This window comes from Plecotus auritus, assembly GCF_963455305.1.
Source record: "Plecotus auritus genome assembly, chromosome: 7".
NCBI lineage: Eukaryota > Metazoa > Chordata > Mammalia > Chiroptera > Vespertilionidae > Plecotus > Plecotus auritus.
This window is the reverse complement of record NC_137774.1, coordinates 15716659-15740775: the sequence shown is the minus strand read 5'-3', so window position 1 is coordinate 15740775 and position 24117 is coordinate 15716659. Positions and strand designations below refer to the sequence as shown.

At 55.8% G+C, this 24117-nt stretch overlaps 1 protein-coding gene across 9 annotated transcripts; it reads right to left on the bottom strand.

The window, feature by feature from the left end:
• Positions 1 to 438: 438 nt before the first annotated feature.
• MPP2 (MAGUK p55 scaffold protein 2) lies at positions 439 to 21486 on the bottom strand. Of its 9 annotated transcripts, none has more exons than XM_080680489.1 (13): positions 21370 to 21486; positions 18581 to 18644; positions 13467 to 13585; positions 8500 to 8652; positions 8221 to 8370; positions 7586 to 7813; positions 6621 to 6752; positions 6409 to 6514; positions 6265 to 6333; positions 5893 to 6054; positions 5053 to 5255; positions 4613 to 4741; positions 439 to 3324 (listed from the first exon to the last, which is right to left on the bottom strand). In XM_080680489.1, the coding sequence occupies exons 2-13, from the start codon at positions 18609 to 18611 to the stop codon at positions 3148 to 3150; spliced, it is 1659 nt and encodes a 552-aa protein (XP_080536615.1). In that variant the 5' UTR covers positions 18612 to 18644; positions 21370 to 21486; the 3' UTR covers positions 439 to 3147. The 9 variants fall into 9 exon arrangements, with proteins under 9 accessions (XP_080536615.1, XP_080536618.1, XP_080536616.1 ...); XM_080680492.1 differs by having other exon boundaries at positions 13485 to 13585; XM_080680490.1 differs by having other exon boundaries at positions 21061 to 21406.
• Between the last annotated feature and the right edge of the window lie 2631 nt (positions 21487 to 24117).

The window sequence follows — 24117 nt, the reverse complement described above, 5'->3', positions numbered from 1 at the left end:
AACTCCTTAGTCAACGGAGCCAAATATCAACAGGACAACGACTGAAATTTCTCTCGAGAGCCAAATTTTTTAAACTTAAACTTCCTCTAATGCCACTTCTTCAAAATAGATTCGCCCAGGCCGTGGTATTTTGTGGAAGAGCCACACTCAAGGGGCCAAAGAGCCGCATGTGGCTCGCGAGCCGCAGTTTGCCAACCACGGCCCTAGCCGGTTTGGCTCAGTGCGTAGAGCATCGGCCTGTGGGCTGAAGGGTCTCAGGTTCTATTCTGGCCAAGGGCACATGCCCGGGTTGCAGGCTCGATCCCCAGTGTGGAGTATGCAGGAGGCAGCCGATCAATGATTCTCTCTCATCATTGATGTTTCTATCTCTCTCTCCCTCTCCCTTCTTCTCTGAAATCAATAAAAAATAAAAAAAATAAAAAAGACAAACAGCCCAGATGCCTTTGCTTTCACATTTAATCAACGGAAAAGAAAGAAAACCAGTCAGAAAGAAAGCTCAGGAACTGGGTGGCTGAGGGAGGGGAGGGGGAAGGGCAAATGGGCTCAGTCTTAGTGTGGACTGTGGGGGACAGGGACATCATTATCCTGCGGTCCCTCAAATACAAGCGTCCACAGTGGGAGAAGGGAGGACAGAGTCAGAGCTAACTCGGTGGGCGCACACACCTGTTCCATGGAGTGGGGCTTACACAGGGGAGGTAGCACGCTGTTCAGAGAGGGATGGAGACAGGAGAGGGGCCCAGTCCTGCCCCCTGGGAATCACTAGAGGTGAAGGTGCCAGAGAGCATCAACACTGGCGATTCGCCCTAAAGCGCCACCTGCCAACTCCCCAGCAATGCGCCCAGCTCCCCTGACCCCATCTTTTGGTCAGAGGTTAACCAGGTGAGGTGAGACCTGGCAAAGGACACCGTGGCCTCAGGCCAGCAGAACACCCCGTTTTCCTCCCACTCCCAGTCCCCTTGGGCTGAGGGTGAGGGCGATGTAAGAGTTGAATTAAGGAAAAAAGAAGGCTGACTAAAGGGAAAAGAGGAGTATAAAGATGACTGCATAGTGGATGCAGAGCTATGCAAATGAGATGGGAGCAGGCTTGACCTTGACATCTCATTTGCATATCTTATGCAAATGCAATGAGATCCCTAATATAATAAATATATTTCTAACTTTGTAATAAATATTCTGTTTCTTCTCCCTCCCCTTCCCTAGGAAATGGGCACACAGTGGTTCAGGGGCCAGCTTGGGCTGACACTGCAGCGAACACTGACTGACATTCAGAAGGACTGGGGAGCACGGGGGCTGGGGAGTCCCCTAGCAAGGTCAGGCTCACCCCAGGAAGGAGCACAGAGAAGGATGAGGGATGAGATGCCTGGGGAAGTTGAGGACAGCATTCTTTTCTCAAAAGGGATTCTCACCCTGGCTAGTATGACTCAGTTGGCTGGAGCATCGACCCGTACACCAAAAGGTTGTGGGTTCGATTCCCGGTCAGGGCACACACCCAGGTTGCAGGTTCACTCACCAGTTGGGGCACATGGGAAGACGACCAATTGATGTTTCTCTCTCTCTCTCTCCCTTCCTTTCTCTAAAAAAAAAAAAAAAGGGGGAGTCTCCTATTTTACACAATTGTTCTCACCAAGGACAGGAGAGTGGCATTTAGGGTCAGGGGACAATAAAAGAGCTGGAGGAAGACACCTGGGCAGGTCAAGGCTCTAGAATCTAGGGTAAGTGTCTCATAAGACATGGGAGCGCCCTAACCGGTTTGGCTCAGTGGATAGAGCGTCGGCCTGCGGACTGAAGGGTCCCAGGTTCAATTCCGGTCAAGGGCATGTACCTGGGTTGCGGGCACATGCCCAGTAGTGGGCGTGCAGGAGGCAGCTGATCGATGTCTCTCTCTCATCGATGTTTCTAACTTTCTATCCCTCTCTCTTCCTCTCTGTAAAAAATCAATAAAATATATTTTTTAAAAAAAGACATGGGAGCTGCTGGGAAACCCTGAAAAGGGGACCCAAAGAGTGACCTCCAAAGCATCTCCTCTCCAAAAACCAAGCCTGACACACCCATGCCGGTGGCAGAAACCCAGACCAGGTGTGTCGCCTGTGGACATACTGCACAGAAACAGTCTGGATGGCACCCCCTGGCGCCGGGCAGCGAGGAGCCGGTCAGAACACAATACTCACGGCCCAGTGCTCACAGCTCCCCTCCGCTCCTTCCTGAGCCCCCCCACCAGTCCTGACACGTGGACCTGGCCAGAGCCAAGACCACAATGGACAAGGGTCGTGAACAGGGAGCCCAGGTGTGTCCTCACCATGGGCCTTGGAGAGCTTGGAGCTCTTCGGTCCGTAGTAGCAGGCTCCCAGGTACAGGGCTCAGCCTCCAACGCCCCCTGACCTGGGCTGAGCCTGCTGCCCCCTGCCGGCCTGGCCCTGCCGAGAGCAGAGCTGCCTTGCCGGGCACATTGGGGAAGTCTGTGGAGAGACTTCGGCAGTGAAAAGCTGTGGACGAGGGACTACAGGGCAGTGTCTATTCGTGGGCCTCTGCCTCATTCCAGGGAGCAGAGAGCTGCACTGCTCCCGGCTGTGACAACTGGCTCATCATGCTTTGGCGCCTGCAGCCTTCAGGATGGCACCAGGTTGGCCCCACTGCCCAGGCCCGGGGGGCCTTACCCTCCCCTGGCCACACGGAAAAAGCCTAAGGCCTGCTCCTAGGACAGAGGGGTGAGAGTGGGAGGAGCTCGAGAATAGGGTGGGGTGGCCAGTCCAGAGGAGAGAAGGTGACTGGAGAGGGGTGGCAGGGGCTGTGCACCTACTGACCATGTGGTCCCAAAGCAGCTCTTCTCTTCTCTGGTCTGAGCCCTGGGAGGTGACTCTGACACACTCCTGGGCACAGCGCGGCCCTCAGAGAGGAACATCTGGTGGCCAATGGGCATCAGGAGGGGGAAGCACCTGGGCACAGAGGTACCCCATGAACACCCACCTCCCTGGCAGTGCATGCCTCTGCGCCGAAGCCAGACTTGGGGCCTGCGAGGAGCTGCTTCCCAGGGAGCCAGAGCCCCAGGGACTGGAGCGAAGGACCGTGGCTGAGGGTCATGGATGGGAAAGGGATGGATTCAGGTCTCTGGATCACAACCCAGAGGGGACAAGGTCCAGTCGAGCAGGCTCAGTACACCCAGCTGACAGGCACCCACTGGGGCTCCGTCCGAAGCTTCTCCATGGCGGCCTGGAGCTCGCGGAAGGTCCTCTCCAGGTTGCAGTTGACCAGGCTGAGGTCAAAGTAGTGCCCATAGCCCCTCTGGATGCGGCTGCTCTCCTCCACTGTCCGTCTCAGGTCCGCCTCCTGCCAACACAAGGGGACCTCCCGCCGGTCAGTGTCCCCCACCCACCCCCATTGTCAGAGGGATCTACAGCCTGCCTGCCCCACGTAGATCCCTCCCCAAAGGCCAACCATGGTGGGTACAGACTCCCTGGCTAGGAGCCCCTCCCTACATGTCCCAAGGTGCTCCCCTGCAAGCATGGACAGACAGACAGGTAAAAGGAAGGAAGGAAATAGCCCTCAGTAAGAGCCGAACATGGCACTAACATCTTTACAACTCACAGAATTTCCACTCCAGCTCTGCAAGGCAGGACTCATTATTCCCCATTTACCACCGAGAAAACGGAGGTACCAGGAGTTCACACAGTCAGCCAGTGGCTACACAGAGCCTGCCTGACTCCAAAGCCGGTGCTGCCTCCCGTCTGATTAGGCAGCCTGAGAGGCACCTGTCAGACCTGGTACTGGTGCGACCCATAAGTGCCCGCCCGAGGCAACCCCCACCCCAGACCCAGTCCAAGCTGGTCCGGCAGGGGTGAGAAGGGACTTGAACGCTGACTTAAATAAGCGGAGATGGGAGCGCTGGCTGGCCCAGCATGTCCCAGCAGCACCAGTCTTCGGTGTTTGTGGCCAGCATGTCCCAGCAGCACCAGTCTTCGGTGTTTGTGGCCAGGGTGGCATGCAGCAGCGGGGAGCCCAGCCCAGCCCAGCCCAGCCTCTCCAAAGGCCTGAGCAATGCTGTGATGAGGGCCCTGAGAGCGGCAGTACCAGGTGTGGCCAGCAGAGGGACACCTGCGCAATGAGCTCTGCAGACCCTATACCTCTTGGAACAGGCTGCTCCAAGGGGGGAGGTGTAGGGGGGTGCCCTGGAGTCCTGCAATACCTGGTTTGAAGCCTCTCCTCCCAACACTGCCGTCTCCCTAAGGCTAACTCATCCCTCTAGCAGCCCTCCAGCCTGTTTTCCTCCCTCCCTTCAGCCTTTCCCCAGGTTGTAAATAGCCCGGAGCCCCCCTGCCTCTGCCCACAGATACCCCACCGGCCCTCTGGGCTCCCTTTGGTCAGCACTGTCCCCACAGAGGGGAGGGAGCGGTGAGCCTGGCAGAAGCTCCTGCACCTCTGGCTAGCTGTGCCCCTGACTCTATGGGAATCTAGGCACTTCACTTCCTTGCTCAGACTTCCGTTTCCACACTACAAGGTGGGAACTTGGAGTCCTCCTTCACTGATACCTGGGGCGGGTGCCTCTCCCCTTCCTCAACACCCCTTCTCCTCATCAACTCTGATCTGCCCCCTCCCACTGCCCCTCAGAGCCCCTCACCGTGAGCTGCTTAGTAGACACCCCACTTTCCAGTGCAGCCCGGTTCATGGCCCGAAGGGTCTCATAGTCAGGGGCCTCAATGAACACCACGTAAGGGACAAACTCAGCTGTTCTCAGCACCTTCACCGCCTGCAGGAGAGAAGGGTGTACATGTGGGGTGATAGGGGTGAAGACAGGTACCTGGGAATGAATGAGACATCAGTCCTGGAGAAGAACGTTAAAGGAACAGCTGGCAAGTAGCTGGGGATGGGGTAACTGAGGAGACTAGAGGAGTTGGGGATCTTGGAGGCTGAGAAAGAGGGTGTCTGGGGGCTTGGTCCCTAGCAGTAGTTGAGGGGTGCTTGGGAGATAAGTGCCTGGAAATATAGGGAAGGGTGTGGGGGAATCAGAGTACCCAGTGGGGATATGGGGCAGACGGGGAAAAAGCAGGCCAGCAGTACCTGGGGGTTGACATCCAGCACGCACACCTTGCCAGCAGCAACCACACCCCGGATGGAGTCGATACGTGTGCCATACAGGTTGCCCTCGTATTCGCCATGTTCCAGGTAGCGCCCAGCACGGATGTCAGCCTCCATCTCCGCTCGGGACACAAAGCTGTAACCCTGGCCTTCCCGCTCTGAGTCTTTGGGCCGCCTGGATGTGTCTACAAGGGAGGAGGGACGGAATGGGCACTGCCTCAGACACACATGCACGTGTTCTACTTGCATCACACAGCCCTAGGGGTGCGTTCTGCCCCCCACATTCTCCGTTCTGCCACCTCCCACACACCGTGCCCTCGCCCTCACCATTGGCGCACACACAGGGACTTTAGACATCCATATTGAGAGAAGCCAGCCCAGTGCTCACAGAGGGGGAGCTGAGGCCCCAAGAGGACAATGTGGAGCCATAAAGCAAGGCCAAGCTGACCTGGTTCTTGCCCCCAGAAAGCAGGAGCGTTCACCCCAGCTGGTTCTGTCACCAAGAAGCCCTGTCTTACATGAGGCCACAACAGCTCGTATCCCTGTCTCACATCAATGCCCAGCCTGGCTTTTAGCAAGTGAAACGTGAGAAAAGGCAAGGCTAGTTCAGCCCATCTGGCCACAGGCTCAAGGGACAGCTCCCCGAAACATCCCAGCCTGCAGTTCCCCCATCAGCCCATAGAGGGCGCGCGCCCCACACCTCACACCCAAAGCGCTACTTAACGTGGTGCCCATGCATATGCCCATTCAGTGGACCCGGTCCTGGCCTCCAGGGCATTCCCACTTCCTGATCCCCACCCAGCAGGCCCAGCTCCCACTCACAGGGCACCGTGGTGCCATAGCGGTCTGGATCCCACATGATGAGCTTGTTCTTCAGGCTGCGCCGACCCACACCCTGAGCCCCGATCAGCACCAGGGTTTTCCGGCGGAAAGGAGGCATGCGGGCCACCTCCTCATAAATGAGCAGCTCATGGCGGTCAAACTCTGGACACAGGGAGATGGCGCTGCTCATCAGGCGAAAAGGGTGGGGCTGGGTTCTCAGGGGCCAGGGGCAGCAGGAAGAAACTGGGCAGGGTCGAGGGACAAGACTGGCAGCATCAGAACCAGGGGAGCATATGCACAAGGCATTGGTGGGGGCAGAGAGGGGATGCGCCATGTTAGAGGAGGACAGGGGAGGGCGCCTACAATACCCACCTGCATTCTTGGTGGTCAAATACATCATTCGTTTCTTTTTTTTCCCTGAAAGGCTGCCGCATAGGGTCCCTGGCCACAGAGAGATGGGGGAGTGAGGCCAGGCTGGGATGCAGTCAGATCCCAGAGTAGGACCAGGGGCTATACCTGAGTTGGGTGTCAGCTCCAGATCCCGTTTCACAAAGGCTTTGCGCTTCTCCTCCAGCAGCTGGCTGGGGATGAGCCCAGCACTGCCTCCTTCTACGTGGCATGCCTAATATAGACATGGGCAAAGCTCTGCCTGAGTGAGGGGACACCTCTGAAACCCTCACCTACCCCACACCATACCTAGAGGGACTACATGGGCACCCAAGGCTCACCTGCCACCAGTTAGCATCATCCTGGTTTACAATCTGGAGTAAGTCCCCAGCATTGAAGCGCAGGCCCGCTTCCTTGCAGGGGATGAGGCTGTCTCGGGCTGGGTCATAGTCAAAGTGGCATTTCACAAATACCTGGACCAGGGATCAGGGAAGGGTCAAGGGAAGAAGCAGGGAAGGCTGGAGGGATGGACCCTCTCCCATTCCCCACCCTACCGTCCCCAACCCCTCGTGGGGGGGTGTCATACAGTCCACCCTCTTCCCCCCTTTCCTCACAAAGATGAGAGAGGCCCTGGTACTGCCCCTTTAATAAAGGCGTGATGCCCCCAGGCCTGCCTGGCCCGCCCCCTGGTACCAGCCTCCCTTTGCATCTAGAACAAAAGGACTCAATCAGAAGGATGGGAGATCTGCTCAGGCCTGGGGCCCTGGCCCCACCTACCGGAGGAGGCAGGATCACCCAGTAAAGGATAGAGACCCTACACCTAATGCGGGATCCCTCCATCCACTCACCTCTTCCCCTTGGAGGTAGGGGCTCTGGCAGACCGCTAGAGGGCCAATAGGAGAAGTGGGCAAAGCAGCCAGACCTCCACAATCCCCCAACAGAGAGGCAGCTGTATAGGACACCTGGCAATCCGACTCTGCGCACCCACACACACACACAGGCACGCAGACAGCTGCACACCAGGCACTCACTTGTACACTTGGGTACCACAGGCCTTGAATGCACGCACATCCCTTGCACGTGCACATGAGTGCCCAAGACGAGGGCAAATGCGAGTGCGTGCACTACGTGCAGATGCCTGGACGTGTCTGGGTCACTTGCCTCGCCAGTCGCAGATCATGCCCCCTAGCTTGTTTTTCAATGCTGGTTGAAGAGTTGCTCCCACCCCAGGCCTGTGACCCTGATAGGGAGGTTCAGCTACCCCTTGGGCCTTGTGCTGGATGGGCACCTTGGTGGAGGGATTCACCTGGCGGGGCAGATGGGGCTCCTGGTAGCTGGGCAGGATCTTGAGGATGACACTGCCGCTGGCGCTGCGCAGGAGCTCCTGCAGCGCACGGGGATCGCTGCCCACTGGCTGCCCATTCACCTCTTTGATGATGTCACCCACATGCAGCAGGCCTTGCTGAGCCACCATTCCCCCGTGCAGAATGCGTGCGATCACCAACTCGCCACCTTCCACGCGGAATGTCACGCCCTGGGGGATGGAGAGTGGGGAAGATGAGTCCCGACTGCTCCACTTCAGCATCTTCTAATGGAGATTAGAAGATTCCAGTACCCCGTTAGATCTCCCGGACCCCCCGTTTCCATCCCCACCCTCCCATGTCACCCTCACAGACTTCTCCTCTTCCATCCTCTGTCCAAATTCTTCACTTACATGAGCAGTAAAGGAGGGCAAGTGGGCAGAATGAAGAGGGTCCTGGCACGGGTTTGTATGCAGCCCATATGCACAGTCTGCGATCCCCTGGGTCTGCATGGGCAGATCCCCGGGCAGAGCTGATCCTACCTTCGTTTTCAGCCCTCTCCAGGCTGGATTTGACCCCTGCTAGTTACTCTCAATCCCCCCATCCGGACCCCACATCTGGCCCTGCCCAGCACCCTCACCAGATGTTCTCCAGCAGTCTTGCGGATGCCCACCATGCGCACAGCGTCAGGAGGCACCGGCTGGTTGCTGAACGTGGGATCCAGGCCGGGACTGGGGGGTGGTGTCTCATAGGTCTTTGAGGCAACAGAGTCGTGGGTCTCCAGGAGGGACTGGGGAGGTGGTGGGAAGAGAAGGGACCGTGGGCCAGTGCCCTGCAGTCCCTTTCCATTCCACCTCCAACTTCCTGCCGGCGCCTCCCCCCGTGGCCTGCCCCAGCTGCACCCCAGCCTGGAGGAAACCTGAAAGTGAGGCTCCTGGAGGATGCGGGCCAGCTCAGCGGCTGTGCTGCTCTGCTCGGCCAGCTGCGCCAGGTCCCGTAGGATCTCCTGCACCAGCTCCAGGTTGTTGTCCCGAACAGCCTCCAGCTTCGTCTCCTCCAGCCTCTCATGGGCCTGGGGGTGAAGGTGGAACAGGTGAGACCTGATGCTTCCCCAAGAGCCCTGGTACCAAACAGGGGCCCCATAACCCCCCATTCCCAAATCCTGATTTTAGACCCTTACATAAAAGGTGGAACACTATATACACTCTTCGATCCCTTGGGTTTTTTGTTTAATTGGTTTGGTTTGTGTTTTTGGTTTTTAACTTAATATGTCCTGGAAATCACTCTATGCTACAATGTGGAGATTTTCCTTTATTATTATTATTATTATTGTTATTATTTTAATTACTGCACTTGACTTATTGCATGTTTGGAGTATCATAATTTATTCAATCAGTCCCCCAGGTATTCAGGTTGTTCCAATGTTTTACTATTCTGTATAACAGCGGTCACCAACCGGTGGTCCGTGAGGCCCAAAAGGTTGGCGACTGCTGCTATATAATAAAAGGCTAATATGCAAATCGACAGAATGGCGGAACCACCAGTCACTATGTCGTGCACTGACCACCAGGGGGCAGACGCTCAATGCAGGAGCTGCCCCCTGGTGGTCAGTGCGCTCCCACAGGGGGAGCACTGCTCAGCCCGAAGCAGGGCTCATGGCTGGCGAGTGCAGCGGCGGTGGTGGGAGCCTCTCCCACCTCGAGGCAGCACTAAGGAGCAGCGAGCCCAGCTTCTGCCTGAACGGCACTCCCACAGGGGGAGCGGGCCTAAGCGGGCAGTCAGACATCCTCCGAGGGGTCCCGGACTGCGAGAGGGCGCAGGCCAGGCTAAGGGAACCCTCCCCGCCTCCTCCCAGTGCATGAATGTCATGCACCAGGCCTCTAGTAACAAATAAAGCTGCAGTGAATAACGCTGGCATAGCTGTCTAACTCTGTGGAGAAGCTCTTTCATGTAAATACCTAGAAGCCTTGCTGGGTCAAGCAGTAAATACATACGTGGTTCTGACAAACTCCCCTTTATGGGGCTGGGGCTGCTTTGCCCTCCCACTGGCACTGGTTGAGAGACTTTATGAAGATTGCCACCAGAGTGCTAATGATAGAGCCTGTACTTGAACCCAGATATGCCAGCTCCTGCTCCAGAACCATAAGCCAACTGCAAATGCCACACTGCCAATTCTTTGCAAGTTATTCCATCCTCTCTCCCTCTCCAACCTCTCTGATGTTGGCAGAGACACCTAGGGTCATAATTAAGTAGTTCAACTGAAAGAAGTCCCAGAGACTGGTGTGCCAGAAGGAAACATCACTCACTCTTCAATCTGGATGTGACCGTGTGACTTGCTTTGGCCAATGGGACATTAGCAAATGTGATACGAGCAGAAGCTTGGAAAGTGCTTGGGATTTGGAGCTTGTCCTCGTTTGCTGCCGAGACCACCACATGAAGAAGCCGGGGCCACCCTCCCAGAGGATGAGAGACCTTGCCATCCTAGATGCCACAGCCTTCCCAGCTGACTCAGCAGGCATGTGAGGCCATCCTAGAGCACCCAGCCCCAACTCAGCAAGCCCATACCAGAAAAGCCACCCAGCTGGTGCTCAAAATCATGAGAAATAGGGCACTATGCATTGGGGTTATTTGTTACACAGCAAAGGTTAACTGATACACTAGGCTCGTCACCACTGTAGCCTCTGCTTGTCATGTCTGCTCGTCAGTGACCCCCGTGGATCCTCATTCTTCTAGGGCCATGTCTTGCTTTGCCATCCCTCTCACCCTGGCCTGACCACAGGAGTAGGGTCCTCCCTGTGAACTCCGGCTAAGACTACATTTTAATAACTCTTCATGATTTAAAAAGCACCTCCACATCCATGACCTCCCCCACCTAACCCCACCATGCCTCTGACAGATCAGCATCATTATCCTCACTTCTCAGAACAAATAACTGAAGCTCAGAGACATTGTCAGGTGTACTAAAGTCACAGCCAACCAGCGAATCTTCCATCTCCAAACTCTGTGTTCTTTTTCCTTCACCTCATGTGGAGGCCTCCCAGCTGGCAGATGCCCCTGCTGGTAACAGTGTGCCTGAACTTCTGAGTGCCGCCTACATTGGACTCTTCACCTTAGCCTTGCCTGCTGTTGAAACACCTGCTGCTGGACCATGTCAGCCCTCCCAGATGCCAGCCACCTGCCAGCCACCTGCTGTCTGCAGCCAAACCCCTCAATTTATCACCTTTCTGCCAGGTTTGACTTCCCTCCAGAGCCTTTACTTCTCTGGGTTTGTCCCTCAGGCCCTGGCCCTCCCTGGGCCCAGATCTAACCAGCCTGGCCTCTCCCACACCGTCGGCATCCCCAGAGAGAAGAGTCAAGCCTCACTCCACAAGGGTAAGATAAGAAGGTTAATAGCTACCACATGCAATTCCACTTGGCTCCATTCCTATGGGTTTCTGGGCCATTTTGCCAGGAGAACCAATCTTTTACAGCTGGATCTTTGATAAAAGTACTTTGTCTATTAGATTAGACATGTACTGACTGCTACATACAGAATAATTAAAATCGGTAACAAGGAGTAAGAAGTAGGTCCCGTTATCCAAAGCAAGTCACATGGTCAAGCCCAGATTGAAGAGTAGAGACAGCCCTTTGATACAAGAAGTGGAAAAGTTACATTGCAAAGGGCCACACCACAGGAGATGGGAAGGATTTTCCTGAGCTCAGGCAGGAGAAGGGAGTTTATTTACAGCCTGATACAGCACATCGGCAACCTCTCTGCCAGCCTGTGTTGTGAGGTCCCAGGAGGAGATGACAGACTTGGGCTCCATCAGGAGAACAAGCTGACAGTTCATTGCCAAAGCCCTGGTACATGGTGAGCACACAATCGTATTTGTTGGATAGATGATGGACGACTGAATGACTGAATGACTAAGTGGATGACAGGGCCGGCCAGCCAGCAAGCCCGTCATTGGAGAGCTGTCAAACAGATTAGACAAAGCCGCAGAGAAGAATGCGACTGAGGGGGGTCATGCTTTAGAGGGGACTGGCTAGAGGACCTTCTCACCCTGAGATTCTGTCATCCTGTCATTCTTTGGCAGTCTCACTGTCAAAGCTATAGCTAAAGTGACCCAGAGATGATGTGGTCCAATAAATCCAATTCTGAAACCAGCGTTAGAAGGTTACAGATGTTGAGGTTCATAATGTGCATATCAGCAATTCCATTGCCAAGGGTCCGCCCTGGAGGAACTCTCACACGTGCAGAACCAGGTGGATGTGAGGACGTTCACATCCTATTGTCCTTAAGGGAGGCAAATAGGCCGCAACAACTACCTGCCCTTCAGTGTGGAAACCAATGAATAAACACACTGGTCAGGGCACATGCAGGAGGCTACCATTTGATGAGTCTCTCTCACCCTCTCTCTTCCCCTACCCTTCTCTCCCTGCCTTCCACTCTCTTTAAAAAGCAATGGAAAAAGTATCCTCGAGTGAAGATTAAGGAAAAAAAGCACACAAAAACGTTAAAAAATAAAATAAAAACACAGATAAAGGGGCATTTACATCTAAATACATATATAGGCAAGCTATGCAATTCAAGGTTATGACATCATCAACCTCAGTCAACCCTGCTCCCGGCCTTTGGTGAGTTCCCACTCTCCTCCCCTTTAGTGATTAGTTGAACCTTTACTTCCAAATTCCTCCTATTTTCCTGCTCAACCCCGATCCCGAATTCCCAGCAGACGACTGCCCCACCTCCGCTGGAAAATCTGAGCAATTACACATGATTCCACGCAACTCGCAGCTGTGCCTCCAACACAGCATTGGCACCATTCTCACCTTCCCTCCTCCTCCTCAGGAGAGGGGGCTCCTTCTTCACCTGCCCCTCCCCTCAGCCATGCTGCTTCTCTCAGTTGAAGGCAGCACCAGCCCCATACTTGCCCGCTGCAGAATCCAGGGTGCCTTGCTACCCTCCACCCCTCACCTTCCATAGCCAACACCAAGTACTGCCAGTTTACTTCCTAAATATTTATTTCACCCTCCCCTCCCTCAAGCCCTGTTACCAGAGGTCTGGTTCAGAGCCATCCCCATGTGGCTGCCAGAGGGATGCTCCTAAAATGTCCACATTCCATCATCACCCCCCGGCTTAAAACATGGAAGACTCCATCCATGTCACTCACAGGACAGTGTCCAAGCACCCGGCACCACCCCCAGTGCCCTCCACCACCTGCCAGCATCTCCGAAGCTCACACCCTGTCTCACACCTGCAACTCCAGCCTCACACCAGTCCCCTGGATACTCACTCCTGACTCTTCTCACCTTTGCTTCAGCTTAAGCTCTTCCCATGGCCCAGGATGCGCTCCCCTCCCTCCTCATTCTTCAAGACGCAGCTCAAGCGGCCCTTCCTCCAGGAAGCCTCCCCTGCCTAGCCCGGGCTGAGTTAGGCAACTGTCCTTTATGCTCCAAAATGCCTACTGCATCTGCCCGTCACTGCTGTTACCCAATTGTTTAGTAACTCCCCTGTTTAGTGAGTCTTTTACCCGCCTGATGCATGGCAGGTGACCATGTAAAAATGTCTGCACACCATGCCCAATGACAGGGGGACAGGCAGGATGAACTCTGGAGATTCCACACAGGCATGCTCCCCGCCCCCCCACCATAGTTCCACAAGCTGGCAGACACCAAACAAGCTTCCACATGGGCATGCCCCACACTCACCAGCCAGGCCTGGCACAGCTCCCCTACCTACAGTCACTCAGATGTCATCTGGGCATGGATGGTCATGCATACCCCCCTCCAGGGGTCTCTTGTGCCACATGCCCCATTCCCAGGGCCCTGTATGTCTAACATCCCATCCCCCGCTGTACCTCCCCAGACACAGTGCCCTTGTACCTGCCTCCTGGAGCACTATACCTTGGCCAGGGATCTTACTATGGGACTTTCCATAATGCCTCGAAGGAAGATCAGGTCCAGTTCTGCAGCCCCCGTGGCATTGGGGAGGGATCCCAAGTTGTCCAGGACTTGCTGCATGGCTGGGGGGAGGGGTAGGCAGTGAGACACACGGGTGCCAGCTAGGCACAAGAGACCAAAACACACCGCAACAACCCCACCTCTCGCTCCACAGAAGACAGACCCTCCCCAGCAGCACTTCCCTCCCTGCCAGGCATGGGAATGCCTGGGGTGGGGCCCTAGCGGGGAGTGGCCTTGGCCTGTTCTGCAGGTCCTAGGTAACGCCAGCCTGGGCAGGTGGGAGGCCCCGGGCAGGAGGAAGTAGACTCTGATGTGGGAGGAGCGGGGAAAGGGCAGCAGGCGTCAGGTCCCAGGTTCTGCCCTGCACCAGAGAATCACAGGCTCCACACTCAAACTCTGAATGGGCTGAAGCCCCAGGACTCAGCCACCTGCCCCTGAAGGGCTCAGGAATGAGAGACAGTGCTTGGATCATGTTCCTGAGAACAGGCAGCCATGCAGGAAGCCAGGGCCCACACATTATCTAGTGTAAGCCGTGCCACTAATTCAGTGTGATTTTGCATAACTCACTGTTTCTCACTGGTCTTGGTCTTTCCCTCCTATATAATGGGTGGGTTGGATTAGATGGTGTCTATAAGCCCTTCAGCTTTGATAATCTATATATATAAAAGCCTAATATGCAAAGTGTCCCCTCAGGAGTTCGACCGACCAGGAGTTCGATCACTCGCTACGACGTGCACTGACCACCAGGGAGTGGCACGGAACGAAGGAAGGCCCTGGCCGGCTGCCTCTAGGGACCCTACCTGTGCATGAATTTCATGCACTGGGCCTCTAGTGATCTATAATCATCCAGAAATTAATATAGAACATAGGAAGCTAAAGCTGAGGCCCAGAACATTGGCAGGAGCTGGGAAAACAGGCCGGGATGGCTGTGGGCACCCAAGGGCAGAAGTCAGACTAAGTCATCCCAGGGATCAGCAAACCCTCAGCCTGCGAAAGGACATAACCAAGGACATGAGAACACCTGATGCTGGGCCCCGGCAGTGTCGCTGAGATCTGAGGTAGGTGTGGCCGTCACCCACCAGCAGAGGAGGGAGCTGCCAGCTGTGGCAGGTTCTGGGGGAGGAAAGGAGAAGCAGAGTGTGCCCAGCTGGGGGCCAGAGATGGGCAGGGGGTATCATTAATCTGCCACCCTGCCACCCACACCTACATCCGCATAACAGCTCCCAAGCCATGGAGGAGGAAGGGTGGATACAGTCCCTGGCACCTCTTGTCAATGTCTCCTCCTCCAGGAAGGAATGGGGATGGGGATGGGGAGGAGGAGGCACTGAAACTGGAGCCGGCAGACATGGTTCAGGGGCTCCTGGACTCCCACCCTCTTCCCCCTCCTTCGCCCCACCTTTTCCAGAAACAACATCCTAGTCTGTCCTTCAGACCGTTCCTGCCCAGGCCTGGGCTTGCCATTGGTCAGAGACGTGTAAGACCCTTAGTGGGCTCAGAAAGATGCCAGGGCATGGACCCTTCCCACTCTGCAGGGTAGCCCGGGTTCCACCCGCCACAGCTATCCTTACACACAGACTCCCCAGCCTGCCAACCCCGAGGAAGGACTGAGCCAGGGGAGTTGGCGCCCTCTGCCTAGGCCAGCTCTCTGGAGGGGCCGTGCCACCAGACCCTTAGGCTCCTGGAAGCCCGTACCTAGGACACCCTCTCCAGATGCCTACAAACCCTGTAGGGCCAGCTTTCCCCTCCGCCTCCGGACCCTCCTTCCTACCTTTCCTTCGGAGGTCGGCTTCCTCAGAGGATCCCAGGGTTATAACCTCCAAGGAGGCCCCGCTACCTGGGCTGCCCGCCATAGCAGCCCCCCACCCCAGCCCTGGACTCCAAGAGTAGCCTGCACTCTGGCTTCGGGCCGCCTTCCCAGGCAGAGGCTGGCAGCGCTGGAGGAGGCGGGACTCAGGGAGCGCCTTCTGCAGGATCAGCCAATAGAAAGGTTCAGCCGCCCTGAACGCCTTACTGATTGGTCAAAGGTGGGGGGCGGTGGAAAGGGAGTCCCAGTCCTGCCGCTGGCTAGATCCCCCTTGGTTCAGTACCAGCCAGTGGGAGTGGGGAGGAGGTGGCTGAGAGAGGGGGGCGGGGGGTGCTGCCCCTTCAGACCTGGGGCGGCGCTCAGAGACCCTCCCCTCACTGCCCAGCTGCAGGAAACCCAAGGGGGTGGGACTTGGCCCCACCTTGTTCCCGCCCTCGCTTCTGAAGATCTGTCCTCTAATACACACCCACGCCACCTCCTCCCCGTGCCCTCCGACCTCTACTCCGTGTCCCCCTCCAGGCCCAGTTCCCTTTACAATAACCCCTTCAGAATCAAAGGAAGCGCCTCTCCCCCCCCCCACCCCCACCCCCACCCCCACCCCCAGAACGACTCAGTCCTCCGCCTTACTCAGCCATTGGGGGTGAGGGGGTGACAGGGAGAAAAAGGAGGGGGATGAGAGGTGGCACCACTGTGGCTGGGAAGGGTAACTTAAGCCCTTCTGACCCCACATCTCAGCTGTAGCTTCTCCGGGTCCCCCATCTCCCATTAATTCCTCCCCTTGGATAAGAGGTGACTACCTGGTGGGCAAGTCAGGCATCTTGGAATTGTGGCCGGGAAAAGGTGAGGGAGCATTCTTGCAGCAGGGACAAGGGCGGTAGAAGGGAGAGAGTTGGCATTTACCCCAGCCCAGGGCCTCCATTACTCTCAAACCCTGTACCCATGAGGCCACCACCAGGTGCTGCTCCTGCCACCAGATCTCCATTCCCAGAGGAGTGGCACCAGCTTGCATTGCACCCCTGGTTGCCATGGCAACAGGAGGGCTTACACACCAGGAGGTTAACCCTGGGTTGCAAGGCAGATTTAAAGGGACAGCTCCATCTGAATTCAGCCTACATCCCCTCTGGAGTCAAAGAAAAAAAGGAATCGGGTAAAGGGAAAAGAAAGGACAAGGCTGCCAGTCTGGAGACTCCAGGGGCAAGTTCTCTCAACTCTCAGCCCATGCTGTCACCTCCCTCTCTCTCAGCCCACCCCTAACCCTCAGGGGAAGGGCCACTCCACCTTCCTAGAAGTAGAGTTGGGGGTCTCTCTGCAAGAGGAATACACCCATACCATGCCCCCTCCACAATGATAATGACCATACTGACCCAAGGGGAGGGGTGGGAGAAGGACCTTGCTAGCTTCACTCTCTGCAGAGCCCATGGCCGGGATCCCTCCCGAGAGGAAGGGGCAAGTGCGAGGGAAAACCTGACCTCAGAGGCAGGGGCACAGTTGTCTGTCAGGCCTGTGGGAAGTGTAATGGCCACCAAGTGAGGAGGGGCAGAACCCACCATTAGATTTTTTTAGGGCAGAAGCTAATCCTGGGCACAGAGGGCTACCTGCAGGAAGGGCTAAGAGACTCATAGCCTTTAAGTCCCACATCACCTCTTTACAGAAGATGAAACCTGGGCTTCGAGAGGTTAAGCAGCGTAATCCTGTTCTTCTTTAGGTTTGGGAAGGCAGGAGCAGCCCAGGGAAGCGGGGAGGGGGGGGGGGGAGGGGCAGGAGTCCTCAGAGGAAATAAGCCCCATAGCCACACCCCTGGGCTCCACTCCCTGCCCTGTCCCCCACTCAACTGGCCTGCAGCAAGGATGCTAAATTGGTGGACCTTTTCCTCCCTCTACACCCCTGCCAGGCACTATTAATGGGTTTACTGGGCAGCCCCAGATTGAGAGGCCTTTAATCACAGGCTCAGGGATGGGCTTAATTAACCCATAAGCAGCTTACAGTGGGGCCCAAGCATGTCAGAGCAGGGAGGGGCGGGGCCAGGGGACCCAGCAGGTTGCACAGGAAGAAGAGGCACTGAGCCCTCCAAGGCTGCAAAGGCTGGGGAACATTGGCACAGCCCCTCCACTGCAGGAAGAAGAGGCCTTTCCTGGGGACAATGGTGTCACAGCTTAGGTTCTGGCCCACTCACGGCAGTCTTTACTTTCCCGGTTCAGTTTCTCAGAGGAGAGCAACAGTCATTTTACTGCAATTAGGAGCCTGGGACATCTTGCAGAGGCAGCTGGAAGGCCTCCAGCAAGGGCTACATGAGAGGGAGGCATCTAGGCCATGAGAAAGACAGACAAATCAGAGTAGTTTAGAGTTGTTCTGCTCTAGCACAGGGAATGTCACCTAAATGCACTTGAAGAGTCATGAACCCCAGAGTGGAATACAGATTTTGTGCAGAGAAGCATTTGTCTATAATGAAGGCCATGGCTGTCATCAGGTTCTCAAAGGGATCCAGGACCAATGATCTTGTCCCAACACCTCATCTTACAGATGGTAAACCAAGGTCCCAAAAGGGAGGGATTGACTCAGGGTTACAGGTTAATGAGGTAATAATTTGGAGCATAGCTAATGATTGTGACTGTTCCTAACAGTAACTCTCATTCTCTGACACAGCCTTGGAGGCTCCCATCAACCTCTTTACGGAACAGGAAACGGGCTGTGAGAGGTTAAGCAGCTTGCTCCTGAGGCTTCCTAGCTTGTCCGGGTGGCCCATTTCCTTGCCCTGAAACCTCCTACAGAACCAAGTTGAGGCTTCCTGATCCGGCATTCTCCAGGCATAGCTTCCTATGCCCTGCACACATACGCACACCCATCTCTAGCTGGTCTGCTCCACCTATCCGGTGGGCACCGCATCATGGACTTCTCATCTCCAGGCTGGGCTGCTGTTGTCCCTCTACCTCAGCCATTTTCCAAGGCCCAGCTCCTAGGGGGTCACTTTCTCACCAGCCAGGTCCCATGCCGTAGTCCTCCAGCAATAGTGAGTGTGCATTATCTTTGGAGCATTCATACCCCTGCCCTCCGAGGAAGCGTATTAAGCTCTGTCTCCAGCGCTACCCTGGGGAAGGTGTGGGAGGGCCATAGAGTTGCCTGAATGACTGGCGGAGTGGCTGGGTGGAGAGTGGTGTTCCTACAGGGACCTGTGGGAGTGCCTGATAGCTGCTCCCCACCCTGCCTGGCACCCTCTGAACCACTAATATTAACTGACTTCCTCTCCCTTTCTTACCAGTCTCAGAGTTGGTGGCGGCAACTGGCATGGTGAGGTCGGCAAAGGTTCCAAGATGTCTCTCCTAGAGGAGGGAAAAAGGAGGATGAGAAAGGAATCAGGAAGGACCTCCCACTCAAGATCAGCCAACAAGGTAAACTGAATGGCCCCAGAGTTCTGGGAGGCAGGAAGAGCAGATATTTGATGCCCAGTTTTTCAAGGAGGAGGTGACAGAGGATCAGAGAGATTAATTGATTTGCCCGAGGTCACAAAGCTAATAAAGAGAGCTACAATGAAAATCCAGGTTTTATGACTCAACAAAAAATTAAGCATTTCTGCCCACCACCTGTCCTTTCTATTTTTTTAAATCCTCACCCAAGGACATATTTATTGATTTTAGAGAGAGGGGAAAGGAGAGAGAGAGAAAGAGAGAGCCCTGAACCTGCAACCTAGGTATGTGCCCTGACTGGGAATTGAACCTGCAACCTCTAGGTATACAGGACCATGCTCCAACCAACTGAAGCCACACAAGTCAGGAGGCTGTCCTAGACTTTTTTTTAGAGGGGCTGGGTAAGAATACAGAATTTGAGTCAAAGGCAGGAAAGATGGGTATCCCCAGACAGTAAGCTCCATGAAGTCAAAAACCACATCTGTTTTATTTTGCCTCCGGATCTTAGGCCTAGCCCAATGTAGATAGATGCTCCACAGACATTTGTCAGTCCGTCTGATAGAAATGATGTCATACCTCCCTAAGGCCTCTCTGGGTTCCTCTTCCCCCCTTCTCCCCTTCCTAGCCCAGAGTTGGGACTAGGAGAGCAGGGGGCTTTGGGCAGAACCAGGTGTAGAGTTTACAGCCCTAATTCCCATTCCAGAACCTTCCCAAGGTGAGGTTGGCTTCCCCATTTTTCAGGGAAAGGGGTGGGAGGGATGGGGGGGGTAACCCACCACTCTTCCTCCCTCCCTTTGCCTTCCTGGGTCTGTGCTGCTGAAGAAAACTCTAATTCCCAGTTGCCATGACAACAAAAGGCAGTGGCTCACAGCAGGGGTGGGGGAGCAGAGGAAGTAGCTGGCAGTGCCCACTTTAGGACTGAATGGCAGTGCCCAGGGAGTAGGGGAGCCACAACTTCACCTCCCTCCCAAAGAAAGGATTCTTCCCAGAGAGACCACGACCTGATTTTAATAATATCCTTTCCCATTCCCCTCCCAAGCCTGAGCTGGTCACCTGAGCTCAGATAACAGGAATTACAAAGATGGCAGGTCGACTCCCCTTCCTCCCGGATCTGCCCCTGAAGATGTGGAAGAACGCAGCTTCCAGGGAGAGGAAGGACACCTCCTGTCAGGCTGGCATCAGGCTGGGAGAAATGCTCAGGATCCACTGTGCCAGCCAGTGCCAAGCCCCGCTGTCCCTATTCCTAGAGAGCAGCAAGAAGGGATCTCTTCCTTCCCCATCCCAGGTCCTAACGACCTGGAACCTGGAACCTTCTCGCGGCTGGCGCTGCTCTCCCTGACAGAGGTACTGACGGAGGACTCAGTCGTCCGCCTTCGGTAGAGGGTGGAGGGTGGGAAGAGGCAGGGGAGAGTCTGGCTCCAGAAGTCTTGCCCAGCCTGCCTGGGTTTTCTCCCCGAGGAGTCGGTTCCCACGGCAGCGGCTCGCTTTGCCCCACCCCCACCCGAGTCCCGGAGAGGGCGGGGTCCGGCTGTGCCCACAGGAGAACAGCAGTGCCAGGCAAGCCGGACTGGCTCCGGGCCAAGGACCGGAGCCCGGGCATCTGGGAACTCGCACCGCGGCTTCCAAAAGCCAGGACCCGGGTGCCCTCTCACCCCTACCTCCAGGCTATCCACATGACCCAGAGGCGGCTGGCGATGCGGGCCAGCGGTGAACCGGAGAGGTTTTCTCCCACCTCACACCCACCCCTCCATCAATACACGCACAAAGAGACGTGGGAGAGGAGGGTCTGACAAAGGCGCTTTGAAGACCGACAGGTCGCGGGGAGGGGTAGACAGCCTGAGGGATGGGGTGCTACAGGCCGGGCGGACTGCGCGCAGCCACAGCCAGAGCCCCCCCGCCCCACGGGCCCAGCCCTAACACGCTGGGCGCTAGGACCTGGGGGTAGGGGGGCGTGTTTCGAGCCATCAAAGAAGGCTCTTTGCTCGCGCGCCCGCGGGAGACCTAGGGATGAGGTCATTGAATGGCTGTCCCCAGCCCCGGTCCTCATTCTGCCCCCCCTTAGTTGACCTAACTTTCTGACCCTGGCTCCTGGTTCCTAACACCGATCCCCTCCCAAATCTCCAAGCGCTAACCCTGGCCCCTGACCCCGACCCAACTCCCCCCCCACCCCAAATCTGGGAGGAGGAAGAAGGAACGCGCCCCTTCCCTGGACCCTACTCCCAGAGAAGATTAAGGTGTTAGCCTCCCGAGGGGGACCGGGGAGCCACGGAAACCCCACGCAACCTCTGTCTCGCGCCCCCATCCCCGGAAGCGCTAGCAGCGCAGTTCTTACGTAATGCCAGGCTCCGAGGTCCCCCGAATCCGCACAGCCCCCGTCCCCACACAGCTCACCAGCTCTGTGCCAGAGGTCACTTTGGAGCCCTCACCGCAGGGGCCGGGACCAGTGACAATGGGCAGTGGGGTTTGGTCTCTCTCTAGGGGCACCCGAGAAGGAAGGGGGGACAGGAGGTGGAGAGGGAGGAGGCGAGCCTGGGGGACGGGGCCCGGGGAGACTGGACCCAGAGAATAGGACCCCAAGTACCGTGCCTGGATGTAGAGGACACAGAGGTGGGTGCTGGCCCGGGGGTCGGGGGTCGCCTACCTGCGCGCGCGGGGGAGCCCCTAGCTCGGGCGGCTCCAGCGCAGTCAGGCACTACGCGTTTATTGCTGTCAGTCGCTACCCCGGCTCTTAAAGCGGCAAGGCCTCCTCTGCGTGAGGGGGCGGAGACCGGGAGGGGAAAGGAGGGGGCGCGGGACAACCCCGGGGAAAGTAGTCTTTCTGAGCAGCTAGTGGGTAGGCCGGGAGGTGGCGGTATGAGAGACATCGCACAGCCCACGACCCCCTGCATCCTTCCCACTCAGGGAAGCACGAGCTGGGATCTGTACCACTAGTGTCCCCCGTCTCCCAGAGATCCCTTAAAAGGGCGATGGTGAGTGAACGATTACTCCGCCCCTTTCCCTCAGTTTAGATCCGTGTTCCAGTTCCAAGCACGCCTCACTTTCCCTCGTTATCCTCCTTTCCAATTGGGAAAGGGAACAGGGGGAGTTTAGGGAGGCCTCCAAAGAGCAAGAGATCCACCCCCCACCACCAGGGCCTCGGGCTCAGGGGCAATTTTTAAAGACTCGAATGATGGATACCTGGACCCCCGACTCTCTGGAACAATTTGCAAAGGGGGAGGCGTCTTCACGAAGGGATTGGAGACCCTCTTTTAAGCCTGGACCAGAGAGCTGGTCCATACCCGTCTACGGAATACAGAAATAAGTAACTCGCTACCCTTCGTCAGAGACCCATCTCAAGAAGTAAATAAAGGGTTAAACCTAGTTGCCCGCCTTCGCCAGCCTCTGGCTCCACCCCAGACCTTCTAGTGAAAGACACTGTGAGGCCTAGAATGCTAGAAGCTCCCATTGACCACCCTTTGCTCAGTGCATCCAGCCTTTGGGACCAGCCACTTACGGCGCTGCTAAGGAATTTATCCTGAACACTTGCTTAGAAATGGGTTTGACTTGGGAATTCATCCCAGAAGCAGAAGACTGACTGGACCCTGGGTCCCTGGAAACCCTGCTTGCCCCTGAGCTCCAGAGGGCACAGGTGCATAGGTGTATAGGCAAAAGCCGTAGAACCAGGCCACACTCTACTGGAAGCCCTCTCTGCCTTTACTGAGGGAGGAGAAAATAGTGGCTGCAGGCTTCTGTCTCAAACCAAAGAGGCTTCCTGGAGATGCTGCTTCCAACTCTCTCCCCTGTCTTCAAGCCAGAAGATCCTCCTAATTTAATTCAAGAAGTTCCCTTCCCGTTATGAAGGCTACCCCCCACTCTCACCTGACAATCTCTGGGCAAGGAATCACTCTGCCATTTGCATTTGGTTGGGAAGTGGAAGGATCCTGAATCCCTCCAAAACTTCTCATTACTTCTCAGTCAGGTAACTATTACTACACAGCAACCCACAGCTTCAATTCCATTCAGGGTCCCTAAGTCCAAGCGAGATCCCAGATTCTGGCCCACTAGGGAGGTGGAGCCCAACCCATTATTATTAGCCGCTTCCCCCATTAGCCAGTCAACAATATCTCTCTGTTACGGACTGTATAAAAAGCTGGCCCCTCCCATCTGTTCAGGACCTTATAAGTTGTTTGATTCTCACAACAGCCTGGGAGGAGGAAGAAGGAACGCGCCTTCTTGGGGTGAGGGGGGGCGGGCATTTCTGGATGCAGAGTAAGATGCTCCTATTCTGTTCCAGACAAAGTGCCAGCTTCAGCGATACTGAGTCAGATAGCAGCTTCAGTTTCAGTGACTCCTGATTTCTTGGAGCTCACAGTCCGGGGGAGGGTGTCAGACACCAAACACTTTCTGGGGGTATAATTGAATGATATAACAAAGGTGCAGTAAGTGTTCTAAGCTGGGCCCAAAGGAATGAGGGTGCTACTGGTGGGGAATAGAGTATCTGGGAAGTGAAGCCGGTTTGAGAGGTCCACAATGCATGGCAGTTAGGGGCTGCCACTCCTGTGGGGGTGGGGTGGGTAGGGATAAGGAAGTGGAGAGATGAGTCCTCCCCCTCTGGGGTCTGTAATTAGCTCTGTCTTCCTCCCTGCCTAGTCCCAGAGGTTACAAGGATAAAGGCAGTGTCTCTGCTTCCCCAGAGGTTTGGGAGTCAGGGCACAGAGAGAAATAAAACTCAGGGTGGGTATTCTGAATTTCAGTAGACCTGGAGCTGCATTGAGTAATGTTGCACTTTTGGCAATGGCCAGCAGGGGCCGCCAACAGCTATCCCGAGTCTATCTTTTCTACACCCACCCCCTCTGACTCTTCCCCGCAACCCCTGCAGTCTTGTTCTGGTAACCTTTCTATTGGCTGCACTTCTCAGTAAAAAATTAAAATTTTTTTTTAAAGTTTGGAACCCTCAATGTATATATGTTTATATCCTATATAATAAAAGGCTTACATGCAAATCAACCGAATGGTGGAACGACCGGTTGCTATGATGTGCACTGACCACCAGGGGGCAGACACTCAATGCAGAAGCTCCCCCCCGGTGATCAGTGCGCTCCCACAGGGGGAGTTCCACTCAGCCAGAAGCCGGGTTTACGGCTGGCGAGCTCAGTGAAGGTGGCGGGAGCCTTTCCCGCCTCTGCGGCAGTGCTAAGGATGTCCGACTGCCAGTTTAAGCCCTCTCCCCATGGGAAGCGGGCCTAAGCCGTCAGTTGGACATCCCCCATGGGCTCCCAGACTGCGAGAGGGCGCAGGCCGGGCTGAGGGGACCCCATCCCCCCAGTGCACTAATTTTGTGCACTGAGCCTCTAGTATTATATCTGTGCTGTTGAACTGATATGTGTATTTTAAAAATTCACACACCAAA

Coding starts and splice junctions, on each gene's coding strand:
- MPP2 (XM_080680487.1), bottom strand. CDS start 15,373: ATGGCGGGCAGCCCAGGTAGCGGGGCCTCCTTGGAGGTTATAACCCTG. Junction 6,515..6,620: donor ATGATGCTAACTGGTGGCAG/GTGAGCCTTGGG, acceptor TGTCTATATTAG/GCATGCCACGTAGAAGGAGG. Junction 3,325..4,612: donor TGTCTACTAAGCAGCTCACG/GTGAGGGGCTCT, acceptor TTGTGTTGGCAG/GAGGCGGACCTGAGACGGAC.